This window comes from Selaginella moellendorffii, unplaced genomic scaffold, assembly GCF_000143415.4.
Source record: "Selaginella moellendorffii unplaced genomic scaffold, v1.0 SELMOscaffold_0, whole genome shotgun sequence".
In the NCBI taxonomy this organism is placed as follows: domain Eukaryota; kingdom Viridiplantae; phylum Streptophyta; class Lycopodiopsida; order Selaginellales; family Selaginellaceae; genus Selaginella; species Selaginella moellendorffii.
Genome location: NW_003314261.1, coordinates 2,069,735 through 2,091,457, shown reverse-complemented (window position 1 = coordinate 2,091,457; position 21,723 = coordinate 2,069,735). Strand labels below are relative to the sequence as shown.

The 21,723-nt window shown below is 42.1% G+C and overlaps 5 protein-coding genes across 7 annotated transcripts in view; 4 read left to right on the top strand and 1 right to left on the bottom strand.

Annotated features, from left to right (window-relative positions):
- The window catches only part of LOC112344342 (large proline-rich protein BAG6-like), a 3,553-nt gene extending 3,311 nt beyond the window's left edge, over window positions 1-242 (top strand). The window contains exon 15 of the mRNA XM_024668867.1: window positions 81-242. Within this exon, the coding sequence (XP_024524635.1) occupies window positions 81-242 (162 nt within the window). The remainder of the gene's footprint in view (window positions 1-80) is intronic.
- A 103-nt stretch (window positions 243-345) lies between these two features.
- LOC9662929 (AAA-ATPase At4g30250) lies at window positions 346-1,764 on the top strand. Its single transcript, XM_002960823.2, has one exon. The coding sequence runs from the start codon at window positions 346-348 to the stop codon at window positions 1,762-1,764; it is 1,419 nt and encodes a 472-aa protein (XP_002960869.2).
- An 11,727-nt stretch (window positions 1,765-13,491) lies between these two features.
- Window positions 13,492-15,673, bottom strand: LOC9662928 (ABC transporter I family member 11, chloroplastic). 2 transcript variants are annotated; one of them, XM_024670166.1, is made up of 9 exons: window positions 14,711-15,673; window positions 14,546-14,625; window positions 14,445-14,496; window positions 14,267-14,382; window positions 14,095-14,209; window positions 13,961-14,047; window positions 13,851-13,899; window positions 13,715-13,799; window positions 13,492-13,668 (listed from the first exon to the last, which is right to left on the bottom strand). In XM_024670166.1, exons 1-9 carry the CDS (start codon window positions 14,786-14,788, stop codon window positions 13,587-13,589), a joined length of 744 nt encoding a protein of 247 aa, XP_024525934.1. In that variant the 5' UTR covers window positions 14,789-15,673; the 3' UTR covers window positions 13,492-13,586. The 2 variants fall into 2 exon arrangements, with proteins under 2 accessions (XP_024525934.1, XP_024525929.1); XM_024670161.1 differs by having other exon boundaries at window positions 14,095-14,382.
- Window positions 15,674-15,858: 185 nt separating this feature from the next.
- Window positions 15,859-17,715, top strand: LOC112344286 (pentatricopeptide repeat-containing protein At4g02750-like). Its single transcript, XM_024668720.1, has one exon. The coding sequence runs from the start codon at window positions 15,859-15,861 to the stop codon at window positions 17,713-17,715; it is 1,857 nt and encodes a 618-aa protein (XP_024524488.1).
- Window positions 17,716-17,822: 107 nt separating this feature from the next.
- On the top strand, window positions 17,823-21,002 carry LOC9655803 (eukaryotic translation initiation factor). Of its 2 annotated transcripts, XM_002960822.2 has the most exons (10): window positions 17,823-18,114; window positions 18,214-18,279; window positions 18,334-18,429; window positions 18,487-18,615; window positions 18,665-18,765; window positions 18,822-18,909; window positions 18,974-19,324; window positions 19,374-19,616; window positions 19,670-20,760; window positions 20,826-21,002. In XM_002960822.2, the coding sequence occupies exons 1-9, from the start codon at window positions 17,905-17,907 to the stop codon at window positions 20,726-20,728; spliced, it is 2,343 nt and encodes a 780-aa protein (XP_002960868.1). In that variant the 5' UTR covers window positions 17,823-17,904; the 3' UTR covers window positions 20,729-20,760; window positions 20,826-21,002. The 2 variants fall into 2 exon arrangements, with proteins under 2 accessions (XP_002960868.1, XP_024525913.1); XM_024670145.1 differs by having other exon boundaries at window positions 19,670-21,002.
- The last annotated feature ends 721 nt before the right edge of the window (window positions 21,003-21,723 follow it).

Below are 21,723 nucleotides of genomic sequence, written 5' to 3'. Positions count from 1 at the left end.
GTTCTTCCCGCGGAAAGTGTTGTCTTGCTCGCACTTAATTCCTTGTTCTTGGCATTGCTAGCACATTTTTTTTTTCTCAGTATATGTGCTTCATGGTGAGTCGAAAGATCAATAACCAAGTTGTAAGTATTTTGCTAGAACCATCCACGAATTGCACGGAACTTGCGCGTGACACACGTTTGACCGTCAAAGGCTTTGACGTTGACGGCCAACGAAAATCCGTTTACTTGGCCCGTAAGTAACAAACCGGGAATATATATGAAAAGCCCCATGGGTGAGTGATCGATCGCCGCCGCGAGAGCAAGCGATCCATGGATTCCCACCTGGAGTGATCGATCACTAGCGATGATGGGCGGAGGAGTATGGGGATCCGGGGATAGCATCGTCGCTTACATCGGCTCGCTCATCGGCCTCGTCGCCTTTCTCCGCGGCATCCTTCCACGCGAGGTACGCGATTTCCTCCGCGAGGCCGCCATCTCCTTTCTCCCGCGCCTCTACTTCCTCTTCTGGACGAGCAAGACCCGCATTGACGTCCACGAGTGGGCCGGCTCCTCGCTTAACGAGATGTATGATCTCGTCCACCTCCACGTCGCGGAGCTGACCTCCGCCTCCGCCCGGACAGCCTCCACCCGCCGCCTCGATCTCGTCCGCGTCAAGAACTCCGCCAAGCCCAGCTTCGCGCTCGCGAGTGGCGAGAGCGTCCGGGAGAGATTTCGCGGCGTCTCCTTCTGGTGGACGCGACGCGTGATCGAGAACAGCGAGTCGCGGCGCTGGGGCACGCGGCGATCTTACACGCTGGAGGTGGACACGAAGCTCGCGCAGTCGATCCTCCCGAGCTATCTGGAGCACGTCGTCAAGAACGCCGAGGAGGTCCAGCACAGGAACCGCAAGAGGAAGCTCTTCACGAACTTTAGCGGCTGGGAGTACCGGAAGCGGCCGTGGATGTCGGTTCCATTCGATCATCCTGCAACTTTCGAGAGCATGGCTATGGACCCTGAGCTCAAGCAGCAGATCATGGACGATCTCCGCGGCTTTATGGGCGGCGAGGCCTACTTCCGGAAGATTGGAAGGGCGTGGAAGCGAGGGTATCTTCTCCATGGGCCGCCAGGAACTGGGAAGTCGTCGCTCATCGCCGCCATAGCTCACTTCACCGGGTATGACATCTACGATCTGGAGCTCACTGACGTGAAGAACAACTCGAATCTGAGGAAGTACCTCACCGCCATCAGCAACAAGGCGATCGTGGTGATCGAGGACATCGACTGCTCGCTGGATCTCAAGAAGCGTCCCGGGGAGGAGGGCGAGAAGAAAAAGAAGAAAGATGGTGGCGAGAGCGATGATGATGACGACGATGATGATGAAGAAGACGAGAAGAAGAGCAAAGTTACGCTGTCTGGGCTTCTCAACTTCACCGATGGCTTGTGGTCTTCCACCGGAAGCGAGAGGATCTTAATCTTTACAACGAACCACATCGACCAGCTCGATCCGGCGCTCATTCGATCCGGGAGGATGGACATGCACATCTGCCTGTCTTACTGCGCCTTCCCGGCTTTCAAAGTTCTCGCGAGGACGCACTTGGACGTGGAGGACCATCGCCTGTTTCCGAGGATCGAGGAGCTCATCGGGGAGGTGCAAGTGACTCCGGCAGAGATCGCCGAGCTGCTGATCCAAAACAGGAGCCACGAGACGCCGGCGCTGGAGAGTGTGATTGCAGCTCTCGAGGCAAAGAAGAAGGCCAAGCTAAATTCATCCCAGGTAGATTGATCGCTGCAAGTTTTGCTTGATCCAACTTCACAACTTTTCTTGAGAAACAAAAAAGAACTAGTCGTCCTCGGTCCGGGGACACGATTTGATTGAAGCGGGTGAGCGAGCGAGCTCGAGAACTACAAGCGTTGCTTGGCTTTTCACTTCACCTACCATAGCAAGATTAGCCGGTGAACGTCACAAGGCTGGCAGTGGCACACGAATTCTGGCGGATTCCACACGAATTCTGGCGGATTCCAGATCATTGTCTGCTGTCCAACTCACGTTTGGCGCGAAACAATGCTGCCAAGCAAGGAGCTTAGAAGCACAAAGATACTGCCATATGTCAATCTAGAGTTTCATTTAGGTTTACTATAAAAGCTGATCAAGTTCAAGTTGAGAATAAGAAGATGGTCTCATTCATCACTATATTCCTGTTAATTTCTTTTATACCAAGCATAATTGGGGTAATTTAAAATGCAATTAATGCTTTTCTAGTTTTCTAAATTTTTTTTATGCAGTGTTTATATGGTATAAATATTAAAACAGCATGTGTAGACGATGCTGGAACTGATGCAAATATAAAAGTAACATTTATTACATACTTTAGAAAAATTCTTGAATTTAAGAATCTTGATAACAAAAATAGAGATGATTTTGAAAGATGTACACTTTCAACATTTTCAGATTTAGAAGCAGAATGTTTGGAGGAACCTGATGTAATTTGTGAAATGACTTTATCACATGATAATTCTGGTCATAAACCTGGATGGTATCCAGAATGGGTTGAAATTATACCACCTTTACCAAATAATCCTGATAGCTATGTCACATCTAGAAAATTTAATGTTAATGCATGGCTTGAAGGTGATATTCTTTCATTTACAACAGAAATATGCCAAATAAATAAATAGTAAAACTTAATCAATAAATTAAACAAAAGTATCAGATAATAACTTGTTAGCTTATTATTAAATACTTGTAATTTTTTATTTTAAAAAAAATCAACACAATTTTATGTATATTAATATAAATTAATAAATTTAAATTGAATACTAAAAGGGTGAGAAAGATAGTAAATCTAAGTGATAATATGTTTTCTATTATATATCTGTTTTGGAAAAGTTACAATTTTAATTGCATACAATTCTAGAATTTGCTACCATCTATATTCAAGGAACACACAATGCATATATATTATATTTTTACTTCATGTTATACATATTAGATAAAGATTAAAGATGAGAACCATTTTTTGTGGTGAAACTATTTCAAGTCTCTAATGCAAGCATTGATAGCTATATAGACTTTTGAATAGCAGTAAACTATCTTCTAAAGTAATTGCCGAAAATTTACTTGTTGATGTTTATACCCTTTGATGGGGAATAGTTGTTGATAGTACCTTAATGCAAGTTATTAGTTATGCATGGTAATGGATAGTTTTGAGTATTTATGATATAAAGCTTATATTTTGAGAGAAAGAAATGAGTAGTGTATCTAAAAAATAATCAATGATTAAATTGTCCATGTAAGTTATTAAATTTTCCATCTCAGACTCCATGTATTAAACCCTAAATTATTAATGAAATTTTCATCTCAGACTCCATCTTGGGCACAATTTTGACACTTCTACATATCATGTGTTAATCCTCTTATGTCCCATTTCTAGAGACTCACTTATTGATCGTTTTGTACTTGTTCCTCAAGTATTTCATGAGGAGAGTAAGAGTGCTTATATCCCATTTCTAGAGACTCACTTATTGATCATTTTGTACTTGTTCCTCAAGTATTTCATGAAAAGTTCCACTCTTGCTCTCGACTTTTTAAATCAGAGTTTTTAATCTAAATGTGTTATGCTTGTTTAGTTTCCACTTTGGTCACTACCATATCACACCCTTTTGGCTCTACTTTGGGGATTAGGGATTTATGTCTCACAGTCTATATATTTTATATACCTTATAGAGCAATTTTAAATTTTTTAAAACTATAGTATCAATTAAATACTGTAGATCTAAGTGTTTTTATTTTACATAGCTTTGTTATAGGTTAAAAACATTGTTATTATAAATATAATTATAAAGGCAAGTATTTCTATGTGATTGTTTATTGTATTCTATACTAATTTAATTTTCATTACTATTCTTAAGAGTTCTTTGGCATCTTTGAATGGGTCATAATTGAAAGTAGCTACTACATCAATTTACATTGTAATTATTTATAGTTTTTTAGATGTCAATACTTTAGATTTATTTTCTAGTGTAAGTCTATAAGTATTTTTATAAGTTCTTTAAATATCCTTTGGCCCAATTTAATTTATTAAATATTTTTATTTTACATAAGTGGTTTTTACCCATTAGATTTTTTGTGTAATATTAAAAATTTTTTTTATGGAACTCCAAGGGGAATGATCCAAAATTGAGATCAGCTCAACTCAGCTAAAATCAATGTTAGTCAATGTAGTCAACTATAAATTTGACAAATAAATTTCATATCAAAAAAATATTATTCCTTGGCAAACATGAAATTCATGAATCTAATTATTAATTGTTTGGAGAAATTTATATTTTGAATCTATTTGTTTGTAGAATTTTGTTTTTCTAATGTAAGCTATACAATAAAATAATTAATAAGTATTTTATAAAATAAAAGTATTATACATACATAATATTTTGGTTATAAAGATCTTTTTTTTTACCCAAATAAATATGGGAATATTGAAATTTGCTATGCCACTGAAAATTTCTATTGTATATTTTAAGATTTTAATATTTTGATTTTTCAATATTTAAATATTTAATTCAAAAATTGACCATTAGGATAGAAATGTATAGATAGTTCAGAATACTTTTTTTTTCATTCATTCAATGTGGTTTTTATAGAGATAGAAAGCAAAGAATACAAAAAATCTATAATTAATTTTAGCATACAGAAATGTGAGAATATTAATTTTGTTTCATTACCACAATCTCTATATTACACTTTTGGTTCTTATTATTTGTCTGGGAATATAGAGACCATTATCACTATTAATAAAATGTTTCTTTTACTTTCATAATCTAAAACAAAAAGTTAGCAAACTAAAATAATGGCAAGCTAAAATAAAGCTACATATTTATTATGTGCTAGTCTTTAGCTTTTAGAACCCTAAAGCCACTTATCTTTAACAATAGATTGTAATTAATATGTAACCTTGCTATCAAGACTTATAATTAAGGTTTAGTCTATATTATAATAAAACCTCATTCCCAAGATTAAAATATAGTATATTAATCAATACCAACATTATAGTTATCAAATAATTTTTATTGTTAATTCTTCTTGAGTGTTAGAATGGTTCAAAAGAAGTTTATTTCAAGTCCCAGAAAGCTTTCATGTAAGTCTCCACCTCCATCCCCAAATTCAACCAATAATTCACTTTCACTTCAATATAATAATCCTTTTCATTTTACGGTTTTTCCTTCCATATAACAATTGTTACAAGGCTCCTCTATTTGCAACCTCAAATGCAACTAAACAAGAATTCCTTCTTTATAATGTTGGTAGAAGAGTTGGAGTACCTCTAATGCTCTAAAAGTGATATGAAATTTTTTCAAGATTTTACTCTATATATGGCAAAAATGTTTGATGTAGATATATATTATCTTTAATGTCTCATATATTGCCTTTATTTAAACAAGAGAGATGGTTGTATGGGTTTGTGTCACGAAAAATACTTGTTAGTCAAGCCTAAGTTAGTTGAGAAACTGGTCTTTGCGTGTGCACTTGACCAGATGAGCATAAAGATAGAATTCCTAAGTGCTATTAGTCAAGCATACTTGACTTAGTTAAAGAAACTCATTTATTAACTTGCACTTGCTAGTATTAGGAACCGTTGTGATATTGAGCTTGGTCCCTCAATATTTGCAAGATGATAGCTTACCATGTTTGTCAAACACCCTCGCTATCATGCCTTTTATGTTAGTCTCATTTTGGTCCCAAATACTATTTATAGAAAGTGTTTAGATTTGCTCATTTGGCATATCTATGGAATGTAGAGATTGTCTTGAACACAATGGTGTTCATCCCGTGTCCAAATTTACAATCTAAAGACATTCCATATTTAATAAGTTTCAAGCTTGTCCTAGAGACTACCTCCTGGTACTAAGTGAGGCTTGGAGTGAAAGCCCAAAGTGTGTGTTCCTCAAGGGGGGTTCCAAATGTATTATAGTAGGGATAGTGGGTAGGTTGAGTATGGCTGACTAACCTGAAGCATAGTCTACCTCCTACTTGCATACCTATCTTTGTTCTGTGTCTGGCTTGGGTCTAAGCCCAAGTTCCACACCATGCTAGCTGGTGGAATATTTATATCCTCGCGTTAGACAATCGGTATGCTGAAATAGCGCCAAACTCCATTTAGTTTTGCTTTGCATGTTAATCCTGGCATTAGGATGCTAGATACTCTAGGACTATTCCAAATTGCTCTATGCTCCTATCCCTTCCTCCTTGGGTTGTACACCCAGAAGTTGCTCTGTGCTTTAGTTCCTTTGCTCCTTGGCTCCATGTTTGGGAGTTTAGCTCTGTACCTTTGTTCAGTGGCCCAAGGCCCTGAAACTCGGGTTCCACTCTGTTGTCCTTGGACACGTGGCATGTGGCACGCGGCACATGGAGGGTTGAGATTTCACTTTGTGGTTATTCTATGGTAAATCACCATAAAATAAAGGGTAAAAACCACATGCGCTACAATTTGGTAAGTTGTCTTAATTATTGTCACAAATGCTTAAGAGCTAATTTGGAAGGTATGCATATATAGATATATAAGAAAATCAAAAAAGAGTTAAAAACATACAGTTACTATAATTTTATAAGAAGAACAATATTCTAGTGATAAACACTACATTAGTGAGTGTTGAATATAAGATATTTAGACCACCCTATAATTTAAGGTTGTGAGGTCCAAATGTACAGCTATGATGTCGTATATTAATATTAGCATAGTGGGATTTGGTAGCCATTAGGTTAGTTTCAATCTAGACCACTCGCTCTTGTATATAAACTAGGGTTTTTGGGCTAATTGATATGTATATTTTCTATATTCCCTGAGAGCCATGAGAATCATAGTTTCTTTGAAAGTTTAGTTAATTATAAGTATAGAATCTTATATTTTCAAGAATGATTATATGATTGTGTAGCGCATGTGGTTTTTACCCTTTATTCTATGGTGATTTACCATAGGATAACCATGGAAGCAGAACCTAAACCCTCCATGTGCCATGTGACAGATGCCATGTGTCACATGCCACATGTCTAAAGTACAGTGGTGTGGAACTTGAGTTTTAGAGCTTTAGGCTACTAAATGAAGGAACAGTGCCAAACTCCCAAATATGGAACCAAGGAGCAATGGCATTGGAGCACGGAAGGACTCCTAAGCATATAACCCAAGGAGTGAAGGGATAAGAGCACAAAGCAACTTGGAACATCCTAAAGTATTTAGCATCTCAATGCTAGAATTAACATGCAAAACAGAGCCAAACAAAGTCTTGTGCTATTTCAACATACTGGTGGCCTAACGCAAGGATATAGGTACTCCACCAGCTAGCATGGAATGGAACTTGGGCTTAGACCCAAGCCGAACGCAGAACAAGGACAAACACGCAACTAGGAGTTAAACTATGCCTTAGATTGGTTGGCCATGCCCAACCTACCCACTATCCCTATTATACATTTGGATATTTTGCTTATATAAATCTTTACCAATGGATACTTGGATATTCAGCTTATATAAATCTTTACCTCTATCTCTAACTTTTATCAACATTCTACCTTCCCTCCACATAATAAATGTTATGAGCTTTTTCCTTTTGAAGCCTTGAGTATCATTGAATATGATATCCCTCTTCCAGCTAATATTTCAAATATTGCTATTAGAGTTGGATTGCTTCTTGTATTTTAAGAGCGCTGTCAATTATTTCTTCAAGATCTCGCTCCAAATATAGCAAAAACTCTTGAAAGAATAAGCATATATTATCTTCAGTGTCCCATATGTTACTTTTATTTGGACAAAACAAATAGTTGCATGGGTCTGGAAACTTTTCTGAAATTTTTATAGGACTCCTCAATTAAGGGGAAAACTCATATTGCATATATTCTAAAGCTCATTTTATTAGGGATTTGTGATATAAAAGAAAAATTAAATATATATTATATATAAGTTTTTGAAAGACCATAAACTACCTCTTTGAAGCAACTGATAAAAAAGGATAAAAATCTTTAAGACAGCATTTGAAGAAGTTATATTCTTCAATTGCAAACACTAATTTTCTAGAATCATATGCTACCATAACCATCAAACCACTACCTTTTGTATAATCAATTACAATGCTACTAGTTGGGCAATAGAGCTTAAATAGGACATGTATTGTCAATGGAGATCAAAATTGATACCTAAGCAATATGTTGTAATGTCCTCGTTTATGAAATTTGGTATGATGAGAGCTATCATACTCTGGCAAACCACCCCACCACAAGGTTTAGGTGGAGTTAACACATATTTATCAAAGTTAACATTTAAAGAGTTGTATAGTAGGTTGCACTTTTTGAAGAAAAGCATGAGGCAAAGTAAATGAGATTCAAATGTGGTGACATAAAGATGGCCATATGGATGTAAGTTGTTTACAACAATTGAGTCATGGTTAAGGTGGTGGGAAGTTAAGATGTTCCAGTGGGGACATTATTCTCTTTATGTATGTTAGTTTTTTTTTTATCTTCTTTTTTTATTGGTTGGCCTTTAGTATTTGCCTCTATTAGCCGAATCATGATGATGCTTGCATTGCACTTCACCTCTTATTTGTTTAAAACATCAGTATGTAATTTTGTTAAGACAGAGCATAAGGCCATACCTATAGTTTACACCTTAGAGTGCTTCTACTACTTTCTACTTTGTGTGCCTATATTTTTTATATTTATTTTTATATGCTAGCTTTTCTTTTAAATAATGTTTTGTTGAATATAAGGATCTATTCTTGCATTATGCTCCTCTAAGAATTTTACGTCACCTTTGCTTTGTGATAGTTAATCCCAACTAGTACTTTGTTGTAACAACACTCTACATCTTTACTAGATGTGGTGCAGTAACTTGACAACAATAAACTCTTGACAACTGCTAGTGACATAACAATAGGCTTTAGAGATCAAAGCATATAATTTTTAGGAACAATTATACTTGTGGTAGTTATTTTGTGGGATTAACAACAGCATAGACCATTCTTTCTAGTAGTTTCTATTAGTCTAGCATATGCTATTATATGTTGTTAGATGCATGACTTGCTAACAGTTCAATCCTCTAAATAACACTCCCAAACCTCTTTTTTATCTCATTACTTCTTTAGGTCTATTTTACACTTGAATTTTATTCCAACATCTTTATATATGCACTATTATTTATTATTGGCAATACTAAATGGGTGGAGGCTATTGCTCTCAAGATAACAAATTAACATTCTATAGTAGAGTTCTTATATGATCACATCATATGTCAATTTGGTATTCTCGTGACCTTGATATCTAGTTAAGGGTATGTCATCAAGCAATTTTTATAGGGGCTTAAACTCTAATAACACTTCTCTAGCAATTGTTGCCACCAATATACCAATAATTAAGTTGAGTGATCCAATAAGATTTTGAAATCCATTTTTGTGTTATTGGAGGTAAATTGAGGACAAATAGACTTTGTGTCTGCACTCATTGCCTAGATTAAATAATGTGTAATCTCTCGCTTGAGCTCTAAATTAGAGAGAGATAATAGCAAAATATTTCAAAATTCTTATTTTTTAGTATATAGTTTTTCTATATTTTCAATTAAAGCTAGATTCCCTATAAGAACTCCCTTATCTTTTACTATTCACATCTAACATCTAGGTGTTATATATTCCACTTTTAGAATACTATTTATGAATATGCTTTTGATTTGTATACACTTTGAATTAATAACCTAGATCAGAACACATGGTGATATTTCAAGGTGAAGATCATTAGAATTGATCACAAAAACATAAGTACTCTCTCTTAACTTGCATGGAACCTCTAACTAGTGGAGATAATCGTGTGGCACCTCCATCTCACTGCCTAAAGCATCCTTTTAATGGAAATTATTGTGTGGCACTTCCATGTCCTCACTTGAAATCACTATATCACAAAGAACTATTATGTATGAATTGTTCACCTTTGAGTTTGGGGTGTCCACCTCACAAGGCTCCTCCTCCACTGCCATGCCACATAGGGATATATATCACTGCTTTGATAAGAAAATCAATTAAAAAATTCAAATTCTTTCCCACCATTCAAAGTTGCTAAATTAATAACCTCAAAATGGAGAAAAATATTTATTTGGTCCTTCTCAAAGTTGGATTTTCCTTGTTAAAGCTTTTAGCCTCTAATATATGCACCACACCATCATGTAGCAAGAGCAACATTCACTCCATTAAAAACCCAAAAGCTTTGGGTTCTCTGTAGTGTTATCTCCCTCAGAGATAACAAAGGAAATAATCCTCTTGAAGGACGAGCAAGGAAGAAATGTAAAAGTTGCTTAGGAGGTATAATTTACCTTTCAAGGATTTCTTGCTTGGATTTCTAGTTGTAGTGCTCTATCTCAAGGCAAGAGCTCATCTTTTGAACATTCTAGGGCTGGTTAGTGTTAAATGGCTATCATAGCATTGGTGTGATGCCTAGACAAAGGCACTCAAGCATAGAATTTTAGCAATTTGATATTAGTTAGAAGTCCTTTAGGAAGAATTAACATGATCTAGCTATTACATTGATAAGCCATTTACAAATACCTATGCATCCAATAGGCTTCCAATACAGCCACAAGCTTATGAATTTGTCTCTTTTCTAAAACATCCTACTAACAGATCACCTTCTATATTTGCATTGGATGGCAATGGTTTTTGCATATTGCCTCGGGATTAGGTGAATTGGCACTTGGTGGACCTCATTATAGCATGGTTATGAATCATTATAATTATAAATATGTTTATAATTTATAAACACTAGATTAATCAATTTGTATAACATAAAATGTTTATAGCCTCTCAATATGACAAAAGCTCACCTGCACCAATGTACCTAATTCACTACTATCATAATCATAAATCACATACTCATCCCCCATATGAAGCTCCACCGGCTGGGCATTAATATGGATTGCCATCTCCTAGCAATAATGGCACATATACATGGATTGGTCTGGGCTATTTTTTATTGGGGCATTATATATATCTCAATGTCCCTTAGGGACTGTTATAAAAAAGATACTTTCATGGTGCTACTCTCTCAACTATAACATTTCACTATCTCCCACCTATTGGTGGTTGCTGCCTTCCAATTGAGGTTGTTGTGGTTGTCTCCTTCGCAAAGGGTTTAATGCCAAATCATCTTATCTTGCCTCCTTTACTACAATATCTAGTGGTCTCCACTTCCATTTGATACCTCCCTCATATTTCCCTTTATAGTAAGGGATTCATTGCCATTGCCAAAGTATTAGGCACCTTCTTTTTGCCATATTCTTGCGACAGCATTTCCTGAGACGGACAGCTACCAACATGAGCCCTCATTAGTTTGTTATGATCACCAAAATCTGAGCATTCTGTCCCTCAAAATGCCTTTGGTTTTGAGCTTCCCAAAAGTGCTTAAGCCCCGGATACATGCCATATCTCCCACCTAATCTATCCCCTGGCCTCCTAGATTGTAGTCCAATCTCTACTCCAATGGCATCCCAATTGATCTCTAGTGCCTCGATCTGAACATCCCCAATAACCAATCTTTTGCCAAGCCAATCCCATGTTTGACCTCCTTGCCTCTGGGAACCATTGAGTGACATCCCCTTTGTAGATTTCAAAATCTTGCTTGATTTCAAAGCTCCTTAGTCACTTTAGCTATCATTCTCCATGTCTCTTTTGTCACATCACACTCCCATTGGAGGTGTGCTATTATCTCAAATGTGATATATTCCAAACATTTTCAGGCATCCTCTACTTGGAATCATTGTCCTATTGGCAATCTATTCATTGCCACAAGATAAAAAGTACCTTTTGATTTCTCTTGGATCAGTGACTTCTAGAATGCCACTGTGTTTTCTATCACCTAGTTCACTTCCACCCCTAGTGCAATTCATTTTTGACATAGCTTGGGTACTTCTTCTCTCTCAAACTCCTTATTTACCATCAGTCTGTTTTGCACATCCTTTATTTCCTTCATGAAGAAGCCATTAACTTCAATCTCCATGTTGTTAAGTCCTAGTCTATGTCCTCTATGAGCTCCTTGTGCCACTATACTAGATGTCCTTCCCCCTCTAACCAGCATGGCAATTCTACCACATTAGTCTGCTTGTTAACTATCTCAACACTAAAATTCATCCTTTAACTTTGTCATTTGTCACCTATGGCTATTTCTTATTGGAACAACTGTCTTTTATTTTAAATAAATTCTTTTACAACCTTAGGTGATCCAAAATGTAAAAAGTAGCTTTTTGAGTGTGGGATTTATATATATAATTTAATAATTTTGATTTTCTTATTCCAGATTCTTTATTCTTTTTAGGAAGAAGATTGATGGCCAGAACTAGATAACTTCCATATAACCCTCTTTTATTGTATGACACAAAACTAATAGCACAAGTAGATATGGAGGAAGGTGAAAAAGTGGCAAAAGTATTATATGTTACTATGGAGATTGTAAAAGAAGTGGTATTAAATATCGAGAATGCAAAAGAAACAACTCTTCTAGTGCAAGATGATGTATCAGGTGTAATGATCATTTCTTTTATATATATATTTTTGGCTAATTGGGGTATGTGATACTAAGTAGGTTTGAAATCTAGTTCATCAATAACCTCCTCAAGAATTTCACAGTCCATTTTCCCCTTCACTTTTTTCTTTCCTTTTTTTTTTTCCTTTTGTTTTGCCATTCTTACACTAGTTATTAACTCTTGGAGGGAAGATAAAATATTCTTCTCAGTTGTATAATGAGGGTGAAATATCAAATGTTCCATACTCATAATCTCATCATTTTTCTTTTCATATTTCTTTGTTTCACTTCCACATTTGGGTGAAAGAACTTCAAGAAGGCATAACATACTTCGTTTGTTGGCACTGGGTCATAACATTTGCAACTTAAAGGATCAAGCATCATTTAGCTTCTGGAATTTTCTAGTGGTGTTTCTGTTTCTTAGCTTTGCAAAGAACACAGAAGGTGTCGTATATGGCTTGACTATTAGCAATTCTTTTTCATGCAGAGGGCTCAATCACATTCTTTGTCCCACCGTTGCAATCTAGGAACGCATCCAGTTGGGGCGGTGGGAGTGAACTGAGAAATACTCCTGTGCTACCGTGTGAGCATGTCGATCAGTCAGCTGACCTCAATATCAGGGGGTCGTGGGCAGTGCATTCCAGAGCTCTTGGACTTGCTGGGCAAAGTCGGGCAGCCATGCTGGCATGACTCGGTCGTGACCACAGCGAGTTCTGCTTGTCGACAGGAGTGTTGTAAGCAGTACATGCATCCCGAGGGGGCCAGGAACTCTTAGTACACCACATGGTCAAAGACTAGTTTGGCTGACCAGGATGTAATCGTTCGTACTGCTCCCGTTCCATGAGCGGCACCTCAGGTGGCTCATTGTGTAACAATGTAGAGTTGGGAGGCGGCGTTAGTCATGTGGATGTCCTCCGCTGCTGCCCGGTTCGAGGAGCCTTTCCGCTGTTGTGAGTTGAGCCTGCGAAGTCCGTTGCAATACTAAAAACTTTTAATTGCCCAGCCAGCCTCACTGGTTTGATCGGTCAGTGTATAGTTTTATCTTAAGAGTAACATTCCACGAACTAGAGAGTAGAATTTAGCTGCTCAACCAAAGTCCCACCCATATCCATAACCCACGCCTTGTCCACCAGTCGAATCAGCTCTCTGCGAGGAAAGAAAATAAGATCCAAGCACTAATCACGCAAGTTACCGCAGATCATGGCTCACAACGAGCAACGTCCTCTCCTTCTTCAAGTTGTTCAGAAGCTTCGCTATCTCGGATCGTGATTGCCAATCTACAGCCACAGCATTAAAGAATTCCAAGGTGGCCACAAACAACATCATACCCAGGCCAGCGAGCGGCTCATCCAGCAGCAGCAGCTCTGGCATGCGGACCTGCAACAAAAAGAGGACAAGAAACGTAGTCCTCGTGAGCAGCGGTGAAATCACAGGTTACCAGTTGCACAGCGAGTGCTAATCGTCGCTTGAATCCATCGCTCAAAGCTCGAGGATTGGTGTTCCAAGATATGCTGGCGAGACCAGTCTGTGCACGTCCATAAAGCTTAGTGAGGGAAGAAACGAGATTCTTACGGCAGCTACAGCGGCTTGCACGCGCATTGCTAGCAGTTGTCTGGAGAAAAAGTCCTCTTTTTTGCTTGGCCACCCGAAGCTTAGCTCTTCCAGGATGGAATCCGTGAGAAAGTACCTGCGAGGATCAATCAAGTTGTCAATTTCATTTGTAGGCTTTGAAAAGACGTACAACCTCTCAGGAAACTGGAAAACCAGGCCCACTTTGGCTGTGAGGCTGACTGTGGTGTCCCCTTTGGTGCCGCCTAGAACGATGGAGCCTTGTGTGGGCGACGCCAGGCCGGCTAATATCTGTGTGTGAAAGTGGTGAGGACCAAATGCAAAAAACGCTCAAGAAACAAAGAGAGAGATACCTGAAGCAATGTTGTCTTGCCACTACCGCTTCTTCCAGTGATCAATCCTAGCCTGCAAGAACAGTCCTAGGAAAGTCACGAGCCTCGAAACTTTGATAGACCTCTTTTCGGGAAGCGAGAAGCTCACGTTGTTTAAAATGGTGGCTTCGGTCCCGGGAGGCTTGAAGCTCACTCTTTTCACCTGCAAAGAAACAGACACACGGAAGACAAAGCTAAGACAAGCACGAAGAAGAACGAAGGAGAAATCCCCATCACGAATCTTTCACCTGGAGATAATCCGAATGGCACGCAGCAGCGCTCCAGCAGCACAAGAATCGCTCGCCAGAGCTCGCAATGGGCGCCATTGCTCGCCACAAACCTAGATTAGGGCTCCTGCAGAAATATTCTAGCGGGAAGTCGCTAGATCGACGCTCATGCAGTGAAAATCCAGTGCGATGGGATGCATACACGATGTGTGAGGATTCCCAGAGCTAGGAGGTGAGAGAGTCACACCCCCCAGAATCAACACAAAGATCGCTGCTCATGGATCCCGCGCGCCTGCAAGACGAGATAGATCAAAGCACAGCCAAAGATCTCGATGCGTGCGAGGCTTGCAATTGACTCTCAAAGCTAGGAGCTGAGGGAATCACACCTCCCAGAGCTCAGAGAATCAAAGGCAAGCCTCACAAAGATCGCTGCTCCTGGATCCCGCGCGCCTGCAAGACGAGATCAAAGAACAGCCAAAGATCTCGATGTGTGCAGAGCTCGGTGGTGAGGGAATCACACTTCCGAGAGCTCAGAAAATCAAAGGCAACCCTCACAAGTCCTGGATCCCGCGCCTGCAAGACGAGATCAAAGAACAGCCGATGTGTGTGAGGCTTGCTGTTGATTCTCAGAGCTAGGAGGTGAGGGAATCACACCTCCCAGAGCTCAGAGAATCAAAGGCAAGCCTCACAAAAGATCGGTGCTCCTGGATCCCGTGCGCTTGCAAGCAAGCATCAGGACGGCGATGTGTGTAGGACAACTAAGAGGTGAGAGATGACACCTCTTAGAGCTCCGAGAATCTCACAACGAAGGATCGGTGCCACTGGATCAAGCACGGCCAGAGATCGCAGGGACTGTGATGAAATCGAGGAAGATAGATCCGAAAGAACTATCGATGGAAGATGAGACGATCGGTCGCGCAAACACCAAGAACAGCCAGAGATCGCAGGGAATGTGACGAAATCGAAACTATCGATGGAAGATGAGAAGATAGGAAGGCTTGTGGCAGGGAACGGAGAAATAGCACTTGCAAAGAAGGAAAGAAAAATGAAAAGAGCATAATAGCGTGCACAACATACACATGGCACATGGTACGGGGCCCAGGCACACGATTTGTGACGTGGACGAATAAAATGCCGGCTTCTTTGATCTTTTAACACTGATTGAGCATATGCCAGATGCCGCTTCCAGATCCCGGGAATCCCTGCTAGCTTCACATTGCAGAACTGGGGATCTAGGGCAAGCGAGCAAGCTCTTTAGAGCCTTCAGTCCATGGCAATGGAATCTCCAGGCATGGAAAACGCTGCTGACCGCATATACCCGCTTCGGGCATCTGAGGGACGCCAAGATCCTGTTTGATGGCATGCCTCTGCGCGATGTCGCGAGCTGGAACCTGCTGATGGCGGCGTACTCGCGAAACGGGCAGATGGATCAGGCCAGGAAGTTATTCGAAGGGAATCCGGAGACAGACTTGGCTTCGTGGAATTTGATGATTTGCGCAAATGCCTCAAACGGGCATTATTCCGATGCCAAGCGCCTCTTTCAAAGAATGCCTTTGCGGAGTTTGAGTACGTGGAATGCCATGCTATCTGCAGAAATTTGCCTCGAAAACGCCGTGGCTTTCTTTGAGACTTTCCCTGAGCGGGACCTGATCACGTGGACGGCCATGCTGACGTGGTATACCCAAAGTGGGCATATGCCCGACGCAAAGAGGACGTTTCACCAAATGCCGGCTAGGGATCTGATTACGTGGAGTGCCATGCTGGCGGGATACTCGCGACTTGGACATGCCGACTCAGCAAGGTTTGTCTTCGAATCCATGCCACAGCACAATCTCATAACTTGGAATGAGATGCTAAGCGCATATGCCCGCTGTGGGCATCTTGATTTGGCCCAGACACTGTTTAGGAATATGCCACTACAAGATCACGTCACTTGGAACTCATTGCTGGCGGCATATGTTCAGAGCGGAAAAATTCTAGATGCCAAGGCAATGTTTCAGAATATGCCGCAACACAGCCTGGTATCTTGGAACACCATGTTATCAGCCTACGCCCAAAGCGGGTATACCATAGAGGCCAGGCGCACTTTCGAGTCCATGGCCTATCACAGCCTCTTGACGTGGAATGCTATGCTTTCAGCCTACAGTGGATTGGGCTGTGTGAAAGAGACTAGCGAGATCTTTCAGAACATGCCGGCAAAAGACCTGCTGACGTGGACGGCTGTGGTTGCTGCGTATTGTCAGGCTGGGCGCCTTGAATATGCCAAGTCATTGTTTGACTCGATGCCTGAAAGGGACCTCCAATCGTGGACTGCGTTGGCAGCGGCATATGCCCGTGCTGGGTTACTTGAAGATGCAGATTCCCTAGTGAGAAAAATGCCCGGTCAGGACGTGGTTTCTCACACGGCAGTTTGCTCCGCATATTCCCAGTCTGGGAATCTCGGAGCCTCAAAGATCTTGTTTGATCAAATGCCGGCGAGGAACGAGGTGACGTGGACTGCCATGGTGGCGGCATATGCCCAGAACGGGCATCTGGAATCCGGGAGGCGAATCTTCGTCTCCATGCCTGAGAGGGATCTCATCTCGTGGAGGACGATGCTTCTGGGTCTGGCGGAGAACGAACGGCCGCACGAAACCCTAGCGGAGTTCAATCGCATGAAGCTGAGATTCTCGCCGCAAGAGCCCTGTTTCATCATCGTTCTCCTGGCGATCGGCCAGATCGGCGACGCGCGCCTGGGAATCGAGCAATTCCTGAGCATGAGGATGGATTATGGGGTGAATCCCATCAAGCAGCACTTCTCCTGCGTTGTGGATGTGCTCGCGAGGGCCGGATACCTGGAAGAAGCGCTCGATCTCCTCGAAAACATGCCATTCGTGCCCGACGCGCTGGATTGGACGTGCCTGCTCGCCGCGACGCGATTCTACAAGCACTCGATCGGGGACGCCGCGAAACGCGTCCTCCATCTCCATCCCCGGAATGGCGCGGGCTACATTCTCGTCTCCAACGTCTTCACGCAAGAGCCCTAAGTGCATTTAATGGGATTCGAACCTCACACCGCCGGCGCGAGGATATTCTAAGGTGCCCTAAAAAGGATTTCACATTATTGCCTTATTGCCCCTGTTATGTTATCTGCCCTTCGTCCATCGTGAGAGAAGAGGGGGGCATCAATATAAACACTGCAGAGCAAGGGTTTTTGTTTTTTCGTGGTCTCAGCTATGGAGGTGTCGTCAATAACGCCATCGTCGCTCGTCGGATCCTCAGGCGCTACCACAGATTTGGGGGGAGTGAGCCTCCGGCCTGGCGGCGGCCGAGGGTTTCCGAGGTTTGGGACCAGCAACGGTGCCCCCGGCGATGCAACTGGAGGATTCTTGGGGCCGGGAGGGAGGACGCCCTCCGGATTCGTCTTCCGACCCGCTCCAGCCAAGGTATTGTTGCATGCTCGCCGCAATTAGGTCTGCTCGGGAGCTGGATCGCAGCGCCGATCTGTGCATTCTCTGCCTGATATGACCGATTGTCTTGTGTAGGAGTCGAGGAAGGCCGATTGGGAAAAGCTGCGGTACACAAGGGAGGATTTATTGCAGTATCAAGAGGTCTGTGCTACTTGTGCTCGCTGCGCGATCGCGGAATTTATCATCGCTGTGCAGATCTGTCGCGATGCTACATCGGAGATTTTGAGCTTGGTCGCTGAGGTGAATTCCAGCTTGAGCGAGGAACAAGAATGGAGCCGTCTGGACACAATGGTAATGCGTTTGGCTTTGTCTATGCCTCTGTAAGATGGAGAGTGTTTTTTTTTCCAGCCCCAGAGACCGGTGGAAACTGATAAAAGAGATTGGCGTACACGCAGTACCTCGGAAGACAAGGTGTCGCCTGTGGATTACTCCAAAGAGAGAGCGTCGAGCCAGTTCAATGCGCGACAGCCACCTCCGGTATGGCATTTAAATCAGAAATCTTCTCTAAGAGCTTGTTTATTACCAGAACGACCGGCAGGCAGCTCCTCCAATAGTGAAGGCAGCTAATCCTTGGGTCCGGAGGGGATCACAGTCTGAGGAGGAGCGGGTGTTTAGAACGGTCAAGGGGTATCCATCGCTTTCCTGATTCTCTTGCGTTGATTCTCACACTTTTTTTTTCTCAGAATATTGAACAAGTTGACACCTGAAAAGTATGACGTGTTGCTGGAACAATTGTTGCAAGCTGGCATTGATACTGCTGAGAAGCTCAAGGTAAGGCTCTCAATTTCGGCGATATATTTGTTGTTCATTGTTTCCTATTTCTTTCTTGCTGCAGGGAGTTATCTCGTTAATCTTCGACAAGGCTGTTGCAGAGCCGACATTCTGTCCCATGTATTCACAACTATGTGTACATTTGAGCACTACCTTGCAAGAATTTCCTTCTTCCGAGCCGGGAGAGAAGCCTACGACCTTTCGTCGGATTCTGCTGAACACTTGCCAGGAAGAATTTGAAGGCGCCGCTGCATTACGTGCTGAAGTGAAAGAAATGCGATCGCCTGAGCAAGAACTTGAACGCATGGACAAAGAAAGAAAGGTTAAACTACGCACACTTGGGAACATTCGATTTATTGGCGAGCTTTTCAAGCAAAGGATGATCCCCGAGAAGATCGTGCACGCTTGCATTATGGTGAGTTGTGAAATTATGGTTATAACGTGTAACTTCTTCATAATTTCAGGAGTTACTTGGACCGGATCGGACTGCTATTCCTGTTGAAGAAAATATCGAAGCACTTTGCCAGCTTTTTGCGACTGTTGGAAAGCAAGTCGAGGAAAACTTGAAGTCCCGATCGTCGCTGGACGAATATTTCCGGAGAATGAAAGAGTTGGGTAACAACAAGAACCTGCCTTCGAGATTGCGGTTCATGGTCCGCGACGTATTGGATCTGCGTAGCAACAAGTGGATTCCAAGACGAGAAGAGGTATGCTGTGTTTCCTTGTATTTCAGGCTTTTAACACTTCCCATCTTTCCCAGATAAAAGCAAAGACCATAAACGAAATTCACGCGGAAGCAGAGCAGAAACTCGGGATACGTTCGAGAAACGGAAGGCCCGGGAGTGCCATAAACAAGGATCCATCGTTCATGCCAGCGGGTCGGTTGATGCCTGGTGCACCCATGCCCGGTGCTCCTGGAGCGCCTGGGGGGCCTCCTCGTTCAATGGGAATAGACCCCGATGGTCCTTGGGAAATGGCTGGACCCAAGAAGAGTAAGCAGCGAGAAGCGGCGGCAGCGGCGGCAGCGATGTCCTATCAGTCAGCAAACATTCCCGGCCGCGTCCCGGGTAGACAACAAAGGGTGCTACCACAGGCAAGTTCGGTGTTCTTGGGGAAGTCTAGTCCGCTGCTCGGGACCGGGGGTCCAACGGCCGAAGCGCCACCAGCGGCTCCAAAGCCAGCTCCGGCTCCAGCTCCGACTCCAGCTCCAACTCCTCCGGTTATCAGTGAAGAGCGAGCCGCGACGCCATCTCCATCATCGGGCATACTGAACAAGAAGTCTGAGTCGCTACTGGAGGAGTACTTCAGCATCATGGACTTGACCGAGGCAACGCTGTGCATCCAGGAGATGAAGTCTCCGGACTATCATCCACAGTTCGTCCAGGTTGCCGTGACACTGGCGCTGGAGAAGCGCGACAGGGAGCGCGAGCTCCTCTTCAAGCTCTTCAACCATCTCCATGCGCAGGGGGTGGTGACGGAGGCGCAGCTCGCGTCGGGGCTGATGCTTCTAGCCGAGCAGCTGGACGAGACCGCCATCGACAGTCCCATGGCGCCCAAACAGATTGGCCAGCTCGTTGCGGCGCTCGCGACGTCGCGAGCTTTGCAGCTGAAGATCTTGCCGGGGATTCTGGAGAAGGTCCAGGACGAGTATGTCCGGCGCCAGGTGCTCGAGGCGGTGCTCAAGGATCTAAAGTCCAGAGATGGCGGTGACAAGGTGATGGTCTCGGCCAGGAGCGATTTGAAGAGCTGCGTCAAGCTCTTGAACGAAGAGGAGGAGGCGCTAATGCAGACCCTACAGAGGGAAGGGATATCTATCTAAGTTTATGGGCGAGTGGAAAATGTGGTGCACAGGTGAGTTTTGGTCTATTTTTTATCTTTATAATTTTCTTTTTTCTTTTTGGTTTTTCTTGCAAAAGGCAAAGTGTAGCTATGTCTTTTGAACCGGTTTCCTTTTTTCTTTTCGCTTTGGAGAGAACAAAAAAAGAACAAAAGCGGAATTTTCGTTTGATATAGTAATACTATACATTATTATTAAGAAGTAATTAGATTGTAGAGTCCTAATGCAGAATTATTTTAATTAATTTTTATTAAAACTGTTAAATCCTAATCTAATTATGTGAGTGCTTGGAATATGGAAAGGGAATACAGAAATGTGCATATTAATTAACCTAAAAACTCTAGATTATATACAGGAGCAAGTAGTCTAGATTAAAATCAATCCGACAATTACCAAAATCCCACTATGCTAATATTAGTATACAGCATCGTAGCCGTACACTTGGCCCTCACATCATCCCCCCCTTTTGGAATAATAGAAGACCATCAAGGTTCTCTTGTAAACAGGCCGGTATCTAGAGGAACATTAGGAGGATGCATCGGAGGATATGTAAGTGGTATTAACTGCTCCTGATCCTTTTGTATGAAGCATTTTAACCACTGCACATGCACAATCTTTGGAGGATCGGCTTGCTAGATGTCATGCTGAACCTCATACACTTGTGGTCCAACTTGCCACAACACGTGATACAGTCCTTTCCACTGTGTAAGGAGCCCCTTAGATAAACCACGTACCGTAAGATGGGGAAAATGAACTAACACCAAATCATCCACTTTGTACTCTGCAGGTGCATGATGATGGGAGTTGTATTGTCGTTGTCCCACTTGTACGCGGCCTAAGTGTTCGGCAGACTCCGCTCGGACAAGTGGAAGAATGCTCGTCAAATACAACCTAGCATTCGCAGCTCATGGCAATTGCGAAGGTAAACCTAGCTTTGTTGGTAATATTGGATCATGACCATATAGGAGTTTATATAG